Raw genomic sequence first — 16,052 nt, 5'->3', positions numbered from 1 at the left:
TGCATTATACAAATCACAAAGGACCACAGATTCAGCTAAAATGTGCTTCTTTAATGTTTTTCAATGTTTTAATAAAGAAAACAAAGTTCTCAGGATGACCTGAGGGTGAGTAAATTATCAACAATGTTTTGTTTTGGGGTGAACTATCCCTTTAGGTCAGTGTTTCTCAACCATGTTGCTGGAGGACCACCTGCTCTGCACATTTTCCTTGTCTCTTTAACCAAACATACATTAGCAGAGACTGAAAGAACTGTAACAGACAAAGGAGACATCCAAAACAGGCAGTGTTGGTGGTCCTCCAGGAACGTGGATGAGAAACACAGCTTTAAGTGACAGTAGATTTGTTTGTCATATACTTTGAGCTTTAAAAATATGCATAAATAAGAACAACTGCACTGTTACCATGGGCTGACATGAATATTTCATAACCATAACACTCATTCTCTCCTTTTTTTGTGCTGGCCTCTCTGTAGATTGGATGGTACTGTAATAATCTATTGAATTTACCTTATTTTTAAAAAGAATACTTCAAGTGTCAGCTTAATCTGTTCTACCTCACGCTCCGCTCTTCCTCTTTGTCAGATCTCCGCTGTGGACGGTGGAACCAAAAGCGGTCTTTCTGATTCGCTGCATATTTTCAATGCCATCAGTGGCACGCCCACCGGCACCACCCTGCATGGCATGCCCAGCTCCGCCTCCACTGTGTGACCTTTCACCTCTCTGGCCTTAAACCCTTCAATCCACACACAGCCAGAAAGACCGACAGACTCAAGTGCATCAAAGAACAAGATTTCCACTCAATCCGAGCATCAATCAGAACAAAGCAGGTGTGTCAGGTCTACAATATGAGCAGTTAACATTCGCATAAGTGAAAGAAGGAGTTCCTGTTCTTCTCTCATCCACTCCAGTCCTCCGTTCACAGGTGTTTCCTCTTGAGACTATCGCTTTTATTTCTTTCTCAAGCAAAACATCTGCCTTTTTACTATCACATTCCTTACTTTTCATGCTTTCCTCCAATTCTGGACATCTATTGCTGCTCAGGCTGACATCACTTTCTGTGTCTGGGGCTGTAAGTGGTAGTGAAAAGAATATAACTGCGCTTTAGTGTAGCAGGAAATTTGAGCTTTACTGTACAAAAATACCCACGATCACCTGAGCCATTTGCGTTTTTGCCTACACTTCCATTCTATCTTGTTTCCCTTTTTTATTTTGTTACAAGCTGAGAAACAAGTGCTGTTTCATTGTAGCCGAGGTGCAATAATTCCCTTTCTTTGACTTGGTTCCTGAAGATCTCTTGCCAAAGTGCGAAGGCTAGATGTGAAAACTATATATATGGACAAAAGAGATGAACACAACGATTTTTATAACCATCTACGTTTGTTTAAATGTAAATTGTTTTATATGGGGGGATTAAAAATGGGGGTATTTTTATTTAAATGAGTCTGTTCTGGAAATATATTAATGTCCCTAAATTCTCTGAATAAAATATATTATTCAATTCAATTCATCTTTATCTATATAGCGCTTTTGAAATGTGGATTGTGTCAAGGCAGCTTAACATAGAAGTGCTAGTATACTGAAATTGTGTCAGTCCAGTTTTCAGAGCTGAAGTTCAGTTCAGTGTGGTTTAAATTTCTCTGCTGAAAGTCCAAACTCTGAAGAGCAAATCCATTGATGCCCAGCTACACAAATCCCAAACCAAGAAGGCCAGCGGCGACAGTGGCGAGGAACAAACTTTTCACCAATTGATGAAAGTCAGCGGCAGGTGTTAAAGGCTGACCCATGGGATCAATGCAGAGACTTGTCTGTCACTGGGGTCTTTCAGGAATCGGTCTCATGCTCTCCACTCATCTATGACTGCCACAGGATCTGCTCAGGATACGGCCTGGTCCAGATTATGGATACCTCTAGAAGTCGTCTATGGTTGCCATTATCTCTTCACAGGTCACAATCTCTATAGGCCTCGGGATGAGTATCTCCAGGTAGAAAAACAAAGAAAATTATTAGCGTAGCTGCTGTTCATAGTGCATTTAAACAAGAGATATTAAATATCAAGGCAAAAAGAAGTGCTATAAATGAAACCAGTTATATGAATAACATAAACAAAAAGCACAGACTATTATTTCTACAAAATGTCTGGTGCATTAAGACAGGAGGAGTGTGTCCTACAGGTGGTTTGTCAAGCTCACTCACCTGCACGGAGCACACTCATTAAATAAAACACGTTTCTCTTATTACTTTGAACTTATTTATTTACTATCCAAGATCCTCATGAAGGCCATTAGAACCTGTGATCTATACATTATTTATGGCCTTTATAATGTTTAGTTTATGGCATACAACTGTGATAATTACCACAGATTATCAGGCCTTCAGCATGATTGCAGAAACGTCATTTATACACTCGTATCTTACTTTAAAGCACCTACAGTTGAAGTCAGAATTAGTAGCCCTCCTGGTTATTAGCGCCCTGTACATTTTTTCCTCTAATTTCTGTTTAACAGAAAGAAGTGAGTTATATAGAGGATAACAGCAAAGTAAAGATCCCTATCATATACACCCACGTGGTCCACGACGTGATGCTATTTTCAGACCAGCGCAACCTTAATTTTCCCGTGGTTCCGCCACGTTGGTTTAAAGAGCAAATACATTTGCACCACTTTACGGACATGTCAGTTATGGAGTGTGTCAGTCTAGAAAAGAGGTGTGTTAAGGCACATGTTGGCGTGTTGCTATTTTGAGAAAACTAAAATAGACTGCGCATTGGACCAGCTGAGAGCAGGTCTGAAGTCCAGCGAAGAGCTTGTACACATTGCTTAAAACACACAGGATTACAGCAGTACGCAAATATCTTTACAAATGAAACAAAATTAAAGGTTTAAATATTTTCCAAATGATTTCTTTCTACATAAAAAATACAAAAAAAAACCCTCTGCCTTCATGCCTTCTTCATCTTGGGGCTTTTTTTGTTTATTCATGACAATTGCTTTGGTATAATGTGTTGTTATTATTATTATTATTATTATTATTATTATTATTATTATTATTATAAGTAGTATTTATTAAATGCATATTTATATTTGTTTTATTAAAAACAAGCTTAGATTTGTCCACCTGTCAGGTTTTGGACCACATGGGGCACAAGAATAGGACGTGTGTTTGATATAACTCGGTTGTTTGACCACACTTCGTTATTATTGTTCATTTATTCGTTTGCTGGAAATTAGAACTGAATTTAGAAATAGTTTTGAAACAAATCTTTGCGCTTAACAAATGAAATTAATTATGTAGGGTAATCGATGTCTGTGTGTACAACACGTTTCCTTATCCACGAAAAAGAGAAAGTGAAAGTAAAGGCTGCTTGGAGGAGGCTCATTCTTTCATTCTCGCGCTGCAGGTGGTCTGTTTAACTGTTTTCTCGCTAGTGAAGTGTTCAGTTTTTCCACTCACAAAGTCTGCAATGTAAATAGCAAATATGCAACTGACTCTTAAAGGGAATGGGATATGAGACTCTGATTGGTTTATTTACAAAACACACCCATAACTCATTAGGAGAATAAGCACAGCACTGTTAGACCAAGCGCAGAGCGTATTTTTCCGTCCTTAAATAGCAAAAGTGGATTCGGATATACCCTTAATACTTGTGCACCCTGCGCTTCAGACTTTGCGCCTAGATCATTATAAAAGAGCCCATAGTGTGTGTATGTGTGTCTGTAGGGGTATGGAGTGGGACCTTTGCGCACGTACCTTGATGTATCTGAGAAAATCAAAATATGCACATCAGCTCTCAGAACTACTTGAAGTAAACAAAACAAAGACTGTATCTATGCAACGGCTGCTTTTTGATGTTGAGAAGTATGGACGGCCTCTGTGTAAAATGCTTGTGTTTTATTGATGCTTAGGCCAGTTTTAAAACCTTAAAACCTTTCAGTGATACACTTTTTTCTCTGCGTCAGATTTATTTTTTTCAAAATATCATATAACATTATAGTTTTAATAACTAATTTCTAATAACTGATTTCTTTTATATTTGCCATGATGATAGTAAAATATTTTACTAAATATTTTTTCAGGATAGTAGTATTCAGGCTAAAAATATAACCTTAAAATGATTTAAAAAAATTAAAAACTGCTTTTATTCTAGCCGAAATAAAACAAATAAGACTTTTCTCAGAAGAAAAAATATTATAGGAAATACTGTGAAAAATTCCCTGCTCTGTTAAACACCATTTGGGAAATATTTTTGGGAAACAAATTTATAAGAGGGATAATAATTCTGACTTCAACTCTATATGCCATATAGAATTCAGAAGGAATTGAGAATTAACATAGTATCAGATAGAGTTTTGTTTTAGCTGTGTTCTGATAAATCCTGCTGACTTGCTTTCTGTGAACGCACTCTCCACTGTCTCTCTCCACTGTTGTCACCATTGAATCACAGAAATGTGTGTGTGTGTGTGGATGAGGGCAGTTTGTTTACCTCTCTCTTCCCATGAATGAGGCGTCTCTTCATCTGATGTGAGTCTCCATGTTCAAGGTATCTTCAGCTTTCAGTACACTAAGCTTCTGTAAGGAATTTGTGTGGCGATGTGCTTTGAGAAAGTATCATACACATCATTCCAAGTCAGCAAATCATGTATATATGCAAAATGTACATGTATTTGCTGTTTATCTTTGCTATGAGGTTGTATCCGGACAAGGTAATAAATGGTATTATTGAGGGAATTTAAAACAGTCATCTGATGTGTTGGCAGTGTTTTGATGTGCCAGCATTATCTAATCAACATGTTTGCTGTTAGCTGTTTCAGGTAGAAGAGTTAATTATTATATATTCACCAGTTAACAGGTGTTGTAAAACAAGTCTACCCACTATTAATTGTAACAGCAGCAAAGTGTACGTAAACAGGTATGAAAAACATTTAATTGAAAGTCTGTTTACCAAACAAGTCCCAAAATTGTTAATAAAGAGGTCAAAAAAATAAATCCAGATCAATTATGTTGCTTAATTCAGTCTTCTGAAGAGACATGATCACGTTCTGTGATGAACAGGCATAATGTTGGCTTTATTCACATACAGTTGAAGTAAAAAAAAACTGCCAAAATTATTATTTTATATTATTGAATTTCATGTCTCTTCTCTTCAGTCAGTTGAAGTCAGAATTATTAGCCCCCCGATTTTAATTTTTTTCCCCCCTATTTCTGTTTAATAGAGAGAAGCCATGATTACAGTAAATAATATTTGACTAAATATTTTTTCAAGACACAGGATACAGCTAAAGTGATATTTAAAGGCTTAACTAGGTAAATTAGGTTAACTAGGCAGGTTAGGATAATTAGTCAAGTTATTGTATAACGATGGTTTGTTCTGTAGACTATTGAAGAAAAAAAGCTTAAAGGGGCTAATAATTTTGTCCTTAAAATGGTGTTTAAAAATTAAAAACTGCTTTTATTCTAGCCGAAATAAAATAAATAAGACTTTCTCCAGAAGATAAAATATTATCAGACATACTGTGAAAATATTTCTGTTAAACATCATTTGAAAAATATTTTTAAAATAAAATATTATTTAAAGGGGGGCTAATAATTCGACATCAACTGTATGTGCAGCATGCCGATCAGCAAATAAACAGAAGCTCTACCTGCTTGACATACAAGAATAAACCTCACTGGTGGAAGCTTAAACAATAAATATGTTCACAGAAATGCCACAATCACATACAGAAGTACAACATATTTCACTTTATGAATGTAATAATCTACGTTCTGCGAAGTACAGCATGAATATGGGTAGAATGAATGATATTCAGACTCATTATCTGCTATGTTGTCATGATCTACCTGTCATCATCAGTTCTGCAAATATTTCTGACTTTACACCAAGGGGTCTATGTACAAACTTGGTCCAGGAGGGTTGGTGTCCTGCAGATATCCCTCAACACACCTACCTGGCAGTTTCTAGTATACTTGGTAAGCCCTTGATTAGCTTGTTCAGGTGTGTTGATTAGGGTTGGAGCTTGAATCTGCAGGACTTTAGCAATCCACAAAGTTTGGTGACCCCTATTATAACAAAAAAATTGGCTACACTGTGAGACTTTTCATATAAAAGGTGTCTCCCTAGGCAGTGTTATCTAATTCAATTAATATAATTTGTTTTAATATGTACATGTGCGCATACTAGCGAATAGCAACACGTTGATCTCACATTTTTATGAGCAGTTCAGTTCATTATATCTAGCTTTTTCCAAATGTGTTGTCTGTGTTTTAAGTAATGGGTTGCACTTTTGGTATAGGGAACATATTCAAATTAACTAAAATAATAATATACATATGATACTATTGCTCTAACACCCTTTATCCGCAGTAAGAACTGAACGTCTCTGTTGTTAAGAACCTGGTCTCAGATACCATGTATGGGACACCAAAATGGACACTACTCATTCAGAGAGTGGTCAGAGCCGCTGCTCCTGGCATTCACTTTAATGGCTTGGTGAGCCGATAATGCTGTTAAATGTCCAGTGTAGGCATTGCACAGACCACATATAACCTTAAGGGATGTAAAGTGGACTTGCATACAAAGACTGACCCTATCGAGACAGATAGACTAAGGCGATGGCATCCACTTTCCAGTGGGCCATTTTCTGCTTGGAAAAAGCCTTTGCCTTCTGCTGACTTTCAAAATGAACAAAGAGATACGCAGAGCTTCTGAAGCTCAGAGTGTGGTGCACGTAAATGTGCAAGGCACAGATGGGACACAGCAAGATAGGATCTAGAACCAGCACCTCTAAGGTCTCTGCATTGTTGCGAGGACTATACAGAGATCCCAGGCGGATACATGAAGTGGCAGTGGAGGGTTTAACCTCCTGGCCCCTCTTGTTCAGGTCATTCTTCCCACTGAGCTTCCACAAACCATCATCATGATGAGCAGTGATGGCAGCCAACCTACACCTTCAGGAGATGGACTTTATTCCAACTTTGAAAGAAGGAAAACACCCCACTGACTGGGTATCTCTGGGGATCCTTTTGGTCAGAAAAACTCCATTTCAAGGCACTTGTCTGTAGAGGGAGCTCTGACCCGAGTTATGATGTCTACCACTACTGGTTACAGATCACTCAAATCCACCAGATGCCACCACCCGATCCACAGGATCCCTGAGAAACAAGGTTGTTCCTCAGGGAGTTCTGCCAGGGAAGTGTTGTAGCATGACACCTTTGTTGACTTGCTGATGACTTGCTCATTCTATTTATTCCCCCTTAATGCATTCGAGCAGGTGAGCACTGCCCAGTCCAGGGGTGTTCAAACTTGGTCCTGTTGAGTTTCGCTTCAACTTTCTTCAACACATCCGCCAGGAAGTTTCTAGTATATGTAGTAAGAGCTTGATTAGCTCGTTTAGGTGTGTTTAATTAGGGTTGGAGCTAAACCTTCCAGCACATTGGCCCTCCAGGACCGAGTTTGGACATCCCTTGCCTAGTAGAACTAGTGCAGCTTCATAATGAAAATAGACATGCTCTGCACAGGAGCCATGATGAGACAGAGGATACAGAATGCCCATTTTCTTTAGCAGGGCAAGAGCAACCTTTGTAACCCTGGTGAAGGTGTGGGAAGACAAAGATAACCTGAAAGGGAAGTCCTTGAACTGGTATGCCTGACCCTCAAATCAAACCAAGGGGGCTTAATAATGATCAGTGTTCATTTCATTAAAGAACATTTTTCATCCTTTTTTATTGGAAAATTGAACACTGGTGGTGCTGTAAACAACTCCAACTAAACTACTTAAAGGGTATAATTAAAATAAATGTAAAGTAAACAAAAAAACAATAACGTGACTTATTTGAAGATTTCAGATGCCAAAACCTAAAAGTGCAATCTGAATTTTTTTCTCAAGCTCCCGTGTGTATTCAGTATTTTAACATTGATGACAGAAAAGTTGTTGTTTTTTTTCGTGTCCTTAAAAGTAAAAAACTGAACATAAACATGAGGCTGATAAAAATGCTCATTTTGGAAGAACATTTCAGACGGCATTTGGAGTTTGGCATTTACTGATATTTAAATATGCAGTTGAAGTCAGAATTATTAGCCCCCTGAATTATTAGCCCCCTGTTTATTTTTTTCTCCAATTTCTGTTTAATGGAGAGAAGATTTTTTTCAACACATTTCTAAACATAATAGTTTTAATAACTCATTCTAATAACTGATTTATTTTATCTTTGCCATGATGACAGTAAATAATATTTGACTAGATATTTTTCTAGACAATTCTGTACAGCTTAAAGTGACATTTAGGCTTAACTAGGTTAACTAGGCAGGTTAGTAATTAGGCAAGTTATTGTACACTGTAAAAAATGGCCGTGATTTCAACAGTAACAGTAAAATGCTACAGTACAAATCTGTAACCTGGTTAACGTTGTGTTTCCTTAATATATATGGCAAATAACCGTAAATTTCCCAGAATTCCCTGCATAGTACATCACCTTTTATGCTTTTTGTTGACATTACTATGGACCTTTTTAGTTGTTTCCCCATCAGTTATGCACATTAGAGACTTATGTAACATCTAATGGTGATAAACAATGTTTATTTCATGACTTTAATTTTATGAGTGTTACCATACTGGTGTTTAGTAGCTGTGTGAATGACACTGAGCACCTTCTATCCACTGGTACCCTTTTCTAATTGTGGCAAAGGTTGTTTGTGATGAGCAGTGGTTCAACATGTAACTTTCATCACCACCTGCATATGGGTGTGCTAACGTGTCTAACTGTGTAACAAAAGATGTGTAGATGCTGGTAATTTGAAAATACAGACATATTACCTCTATAAATTAATTAAATACGGTAGTTTACCGTAAAATTAGAACTTTTACTTTTACGGTTTGTACCGTATTTTTAACGGTAAAGTACTGGCAACCACAGCTGCCGTTTTTTACCGTAAATTTTACGGATTTATTTTTACAGTGTATAACGATGGTTTGTTCTGTAGACTACAAAAACACATACAGCTTAAAGGGGCTAATAATTTTGACCTTAAAATGTTTTTAGAAAATTAAAACTACTTTTATTCTAGCAAAAAAAAAAAAAAAAACTGAACAATAAGACTTTCTCCAGAAGAAAAAATATTTCAGACATCTGTGAAAATTTCTTGCTCTGTTAAACATCATTTGGGAGATTTATAAAAAACAAAAAAAGTTCTAAGGGGGGCTAATAATTCTGACTTCAACTGTACATATATACTCTATAAATATTAAAAACAAAGGCATTTAGCACGTTATCACTTTTAATGATTTATCATCTCTCTTCTCTCTTTTTTTTGGAATGTTGAGAAAATGACTATTAATTACTCATTAACTTCCATATCTTATTGCAAGGCCAAAAGTTCCCGACATTTGATTTGCTGTATAAATCGATAAGAATGCCATAAATAACTAAACTGCTCCTCAATTGCCTCCTCCCACCTGTACGCACACACACAGTCACACTAATCACAGTCGCAAACTCTGTCATAAATATCCACGTCAAGCTCATCTGAACCCATTGGTGTCCAAGGAAACATTTTATTGTCCAAAGTCGATATAAGTGTTGCCTGTCTCCCTCAGAGTACAGCTACGTCTGTCCTGGCTGGTGTGTGTGTTGTGTGCGTGAGTGAGTGTGTGTGCCTCTAAACTAAAGGATATTATCACCAGTGGACCAGAAAACAGTCTCAGGAATCACCATGGCAGGTCAGTAAACATGATGTTTATTGGCACCTGAGGAAATGCAACATAAGAATCATCATTTAGACTGTTAACTTTTGTGTTTGTACATCTAATTGATTGTAAAGAGAGACTAAGTGTGTGTTGATTAAGTTTGTGTATTAATGTGATATAATGATGAAAACAACTTAATTTAAGTTGAATAAAGATTTGTATGTATTACTTTGCAGACAAAGAGAGACAAAAGCAGAAGAAGGAAAGGGTGAGAACTGTAGCAACTGATCAGTGATGCTTTAATATATATATACTTAAAAAATTACCATGTTATTCTACAAAAAAGCATGTAGTTACCACAGCTTAATCATGTTAATCATCATAATATAACTGTTTTCCTTAGGACATGATATCAGAAAATATTATTTAAAATAAATTTTTTTTATTAATAATATGTTTTATTTTGCTTTATTATAGAAGAGTTGCTTTGGATATCCTGTCAGTATATTTTTCATTGTGGTGAATGAGTTCTGTGAGCGATTCTCCTACTATGGCATGAAAGGTCAGTCTAAACATTTTGACTTGTTCATACACTGTAAAACAATCCTAGTTGTCATAAATTTTTTAACTGAATCAAATTAACCTTATGAGTCCATTGAACTTATATTAAACTGACTTAAAAGTTCTTAAAACTAAGTTACTTATGTTAACTTAATTTGATAAGTTACAATGACCTAAAACATTTGGTGTCAGGACTAATTGATCATGTAATTTTTTACTGTGTACTCTCACACAAATCACTTATTAATTCTTCAATTTCTTTCTATCTTCATTATTCTTGTGTTTTTTGTTCTGTTCTTGTTGTGCAGCGGTGCTGGTGCTGTACTTCAAGTATTTTATCGGTTGGGATAATGACCTGTCCACCACCATCTACCACACATTTGTGGCTCTCTGCTACCTTACACCTATCATGGGAGCCATTATTGCGGACTCGTGGCTGGGAAAGTTCAAGTGAGTCTTAGGACAATTCAGAATACTAGTTGCTTTTAAGTGCACTTAACTTGACTTTTTTGTAAAGGGAATCTCTTCCTAAAATTATATCAGTAACATTTTTTATACTCTTTTTTTTTCTGTGCAAGAAATGATCAAAGTGACAGTAAAACTATTATAAAAGTGACACATTTTATGTCACATAAATACAGTACTTTTGAAATACGCATAGATCAAAGAATACTGCATAAAGGAAAAAACTAGATACAAATCCTATAAATAATATAAAGAAATATTATACTGTTTATAATACTATACTTTACAATATTTTACAATGTACTAAACTGTTTATAATACAATTCAGAATACTTGCAACTTTCAATATATTCACAGTATTACTGTTTTTATATCATTTTGATCAAATAAATGAGAATAAAAAACTTCACAGTGAAATCTTTTCAAATCAGTTTACATATTTTAAAACCAACGCAATCTCACGGCAATTCGTAACTTTTGATTTAGTGGCTAATTCGTATTACTTCGTACGATCTAATTCATACTATTAGTACGATTTGTTGATCACCCAATGACAGTTGGGTTTAGGTGTGGGGTTGGATGCCATGCCTCCTTTTAAAATCATACATTTTCGTACAAATGAATTTGGATGAATGAGTCACTAAACTGACAAAATGTAAATACTTCCGTTTTCTTGTGAGATCAGACTGTTTAAAACGTATTGTGGCGTAGATAACAAATCTGATTTAAATAACAAAAATATCAACAAAATGTTATATTATTGCACTTAAAATAGCTATTATTATTGATTTTTGACATTCAATTTTGTGTAGCAATTTTATTTTAATGAGACGAATTATTTTTGTGTCATATATATGTCTTATATATTTATCAATGGAAAACATTAAATACAGTGTCTGCCTTTTTATTTCAAGTAATGTTTGAGTAAATGAAAATAAGATTTTCTTATTGTTATTCAGTTTAACAAATATAGTGTGTATAAATAAAACAACACACTTATTCTTATAAAAATATATGATATTTATGTAATATTTTTCATTTGATGATATTTTGATATAACCGGTTTTCATAGTAAATTTGATTATATTTTAAACTAAACATTTTGCTGACTGATGGATAAAGCCCAGCTGTTTGAAACATGGTGGCAAAATATGTCAGATTGCAATTAATTAATATATTGTCGAAATCTTTTATCCAAATGACTGACGATTTTTGTTTTTGATGTATTATTCATATAATTTTTTGCGCATAAATGTTGTATGTATAAATGTATATCATTACACTGAATCAAATTTTAGTGAGTTTCTTCTGTAATTCATAGTAAAAAATGTGACTGTCATTATATACATTTTTTGCTCAGATTTTTTTGCCTGTAAGACCCAAATATAGAAAAAAAATTGCTATTTTTTTTGGACCTCTCAGATATTGTTTTAGGAGGCCTCTTATGTGGGAATTAAAGATTTAGTTTTAAATTTTTTACATTTCGGTAAGTTCTTAGGGAAATGTTGTAATATTGGTTCTCATTCAAGACCATTCACCCCGTCCCTGAACAATGCAATAGGCTAATACTCTGACCCAACATTGTAGAATTACAACATAGACATAATGAGCTCTAATTCAATTTGATTTATGTTTTTTAAAATAACTAAATATGTTCTGCACAATGTAAGAAACACTCAAAAATATTCAGGAATTTTACTTACTTAAATCTTAACCAATCCAGACATGCAAAAAAGAAAAAAAAGAGATCAACTTAATGTGAAGACTGTAGCTAGAGTAAGTTCATGGCAGGATGACTAGACATATAAACACTTTTTCTATCCAACTGCATCGTGAGGACAAACAATAGGACCTATAAATCATGTAAATGTGGTTTTGGGAAAAAAAAAAAAACATTTGCTTGCCTTTTTTTAGAATTGTTAAAAGTAATGTTGTAAATCTGCAACAGTGGGCTTTACAGGGTTAATCAAGACATGTTCTAATGTAGGATTACTATATAAAAGCATGACTAATATCTGAAAACGCTTTTACTGTTAATTTACCCCAAATGCATTTTTTTCCTGAAATTGAACCTATAACTATTAACTTTTCCAACCCCATCTTTTAAACTCCTGTACTAAGAACAAGACCAAGACTCAGAAAACAATGTTTTGCTGTTAGTTCAAACTATTTATTTAAAATAAGCTGAAACAACACAATTCTTGAGGTTTTTTCGACAGCTTAATTGTTTTATGTTTAATCTACTTCAAAGTTAACTTAAATCGATTGTGTGGAAACCAGCATTTTTTTAGAGTGAATGTTGAAATTAGATTCTGATTTTTAGTCTATATTCTGACTGATTGTGACTGATATTCATATTTTCATCTTCATCTCCTCTTTCCGCAGGACTATCGTGTATTTGTCTATAGTGTACACCATTGGTCAGGTGATCATGGCTATTAGTGCCATCCATGACATCACAGATGCTAACAGAGACGGCCGTCCTGACAACATGACCTTACACATGTGAGTTACTGGACCGCTTGAAAATCATTACTTTTTTAAAGTAACTAAATTTGTTACTTAGTTACTTTTTAAAGAAAGTAACGTGAATGTATGTGTTGTTATTTTTGCGTTTTTGCTTTTTTAAAGATTGAGATAATATTTTAATAAAGTACTTTTAAAAGTAATTTGACCCAACACTGGTGAAATGACAGTTCAGTACTATCAAGCGCCCATTAAGACCTTATCACAGTGATTCAGAGTTTCCTCTCTTTTATTTTAGATCCTTGTCGATGTTGGGACTCATTTTGATCGCTTTGGGAACAGGAATTAAACCATGTGTGGCAGCATTTGGAGGAGATCAGTTTGAAGATCACCAGGCATGTGAACACACACACTCACACACACACATTATGTTTCCGTAGACATAATGATTTTTTTACTGTGCAGATTTATAATGTATATCCTTTGTTTTTCCTATAACTCTATCCCCTAGAATAGTTTTACATTTTCAAAAGACTTCATTCTTAATGTCTTATGAGCTGCTTTAATGATTCTCAGTTACTAATAACTGTAATTGCCTGTAAATCAGCTGTTATCAGTTCAAGGTTAGGTTTCTGATACTAAGCATCCAGATTAACAAATACTGATACTGGACTGATTTATAGTCAAAGGCCAAGGTCCAAGTATCATATGTGTTGTCATGTGATACAGAATGCTATATTATGAGCAATGTGGAGATAATAAACAAAAATACAAAAGGGGTGCTCACCCACTTATCTAGTGCTTCTGAACAATTCAAATAACTAAGGGTAAAATGTGTGTTGCGCGACTTAGTAACCTATTCCCCCAAAAGGAATCATAAACTCTTAAATCATGCAGAATTTACTGTTGCTTGGAACAATTCAGAGACACGTAACAAAACATAATACAGAATCAGAAACAAGCGTACACCACACAAACCCACACACTGACAGCACTGACAAACAAGGCAATGACAGACAAGGAGAGAGCGACAGAGAGGGAGAAAGCCACAAAAATCCAAACTCCCACTGACCGTAACATTCCCTTGGTAAGAGGTGCGTGGTTAAAAATATTGTGGCTGAAGCAAGCGTCTAACCTACATCAACAGAATGACTGCCGGTCCAAACTGAAGCAAAGGCTTAGATTTGAAGGTTACCTAAACAATTTTTTTCCCCCTAGTGGATTAACTAGCAAGAATGTTATTTATTTTTGATATTTTAACAGTAAATGTTTTTTAGAATAATGAAATAGACATCGTACATTTTGATTTAATAATAATACGACTTTAAATAATGTCTGTAAAATCAGTTATAAAATTGTTATGATTTTAAAATCACAAAGTCTGCATTGTATGTAATATGTACTGAGGTCCCCACCAAACCAAAAAAAAAAAGATTTCTTAATTCATTCCTTCGATTTTCTAGAACATATGCTTTATATTATTTATTAATTGGTCCCCTTATTTTAAATGAATGGGCATCACGGTGGTGCAGTGGGTAGCACAATTCCTCACAGCAAGAGGTTTGGTTCGAGCCTCGGCTGGGTCAGTTGCCATTTCTGTGTTCCGGTTTCCCCCACAGTCCAAAAACGTGGTATAGGTGAATTGGTTAAGCTTAAAATTGTCCGTAGTGAATGAGAGTGTATGGGTGTTTCCCAGTGATGGGTTGCAGCTGGTAGGGCAACCGCTGCGTAAAACATATGCTGGATAAGTTGGTGTTTCATTCCGCTGTGGCGACCCCAGATTAATAAAAGGACTAAGCCTGAAAAGAAAATGAAAGAATGAATTTGAAGTAAATTGTGAATACTGTTTATTAATTCATTACCTCATTTTTGGCAAATTATCCATACTATTTATAAATTCATTACCTCATTTTAAGAAAATTATGCATATGACTTAATTAATTAATACGTTCCCTCAATTTTACTATATACAGATGAATTATTAGCCCCCCTGTTTTTTTTTCTCCAATTTTTGTTTAACGGAGAGCAGATTTTTTTTTCAACACATTTCTAAACAGTAGTTTTAATAACTTATTTCTTATAACTGATTTATTTTATCTTTGCCATGATGACAGTAAATAATATTTTACTAGATATTTTTCAAGACAATTCTTTACAGCTTAAAGTTAATAATTGGCGGTTCATTCCGTAGTGGCAACCCCTAATAATCAAGGAATAGGCAGAGCAAACTAATTCAGCGGAGCTCTCAAGACCTACCCGAGCCCACACTGCTCTCTCTCTCTCTCTCTCGATGAAACAGGAGGGAGCCCTGGGCTCATGGATCTTCTGAGCTCAGCGCTCTCTCCTGGACAGCATGCCAAACACACTTTATTATCAATCATAAGCTAAGTGTGAACTCTTGAACTATATTAAATTGTAAGATGAAATATAGTAAACGGACAGGAAATACAACTAAGTATTTATTTAGCATTAAATAATTATTTCATTTGTACAATTTACATATAATAAGGGCACGGAATGCTTAAAACTAGGGAATTAATTAGTGGGCATGATTTAGTAAATCAAGGGAACGAATAAAGAAATCACGTACGAATAATTTTAAATTAATGACTCTATTATACTCTAGTAAATTGAAGGTGTGCATTAAAAACTAATGTTCACAATTCTTGTTTTCTTGCATGCCAAGTTAGGCTAATAATAATCTATAAAGAGTCAATAAATACATAATTTTGTAATATTGTTATTATTGTTATATGAAGGGTTTTGAAATCCAGCTCAATGTTATAGTGATTTTTCATTGATTTAGTTTTAACCATTTAAATTCATTCATTCATTCATTCATTCATTCATTCATTCATTCATTCATTCATTCATTCATTC

The 16,052-nt window shown here is 34.9% G+C and overlaps 1 protein-coding gene and 1 pseudogene across 7 annotated transcripts in view; both read left to right on the top strand.

The window, feature by feature from the left end:
* Positions 1 to 1,417, top strand: part of LOC130230559 (dedicator of cytokinesis protein 9-like) — a 209,327-nt gene extending 207,910 nt beyond the window's left edge. For all 7 annotated transcript variants that reach the window (XM_056459642.1, XM_056459640.1, XM_056459639.1 and 4 more), the window contains exon 53: positions 583 to 1,417. In XM_056459642.1, the coding sequence (XP_056315617.1) occupies positions 583 to 708 (126 nt within the window). In that variant the 3' untranslated portion in view covers positions 709 to 1,417. The remainder of the gene's footprint in view (positions 1 to 582) is intronic.
* Positions 1,418 to 9,702: 8,285 nt separating this feature from the next.
* LOC130230558 (solute carrier family 15 member 1-like) overlaps positions 9,703 to 16,052 on the top strand; it is a 28,540-nt pseudogene continuing 22,190 nt past the window's right edge.

Source organism: Danio aesculapii, chromosome 6, assembly GCF_903798145.1.
Source record: "Danio aesculapii chromosome 6, fDanAes4.1, whole genome shotgun sequence".
In the NCBI taxonomy this organism is placed as follows: Eukaryota; Metazoa; Chordata; class Actinopteri; order Cypriniformes; family Danionidae; genus Danio; species Danio aesculapii.
This window is presented reverse-complemented; position numbering and strand designations above follow the sequence as displayed.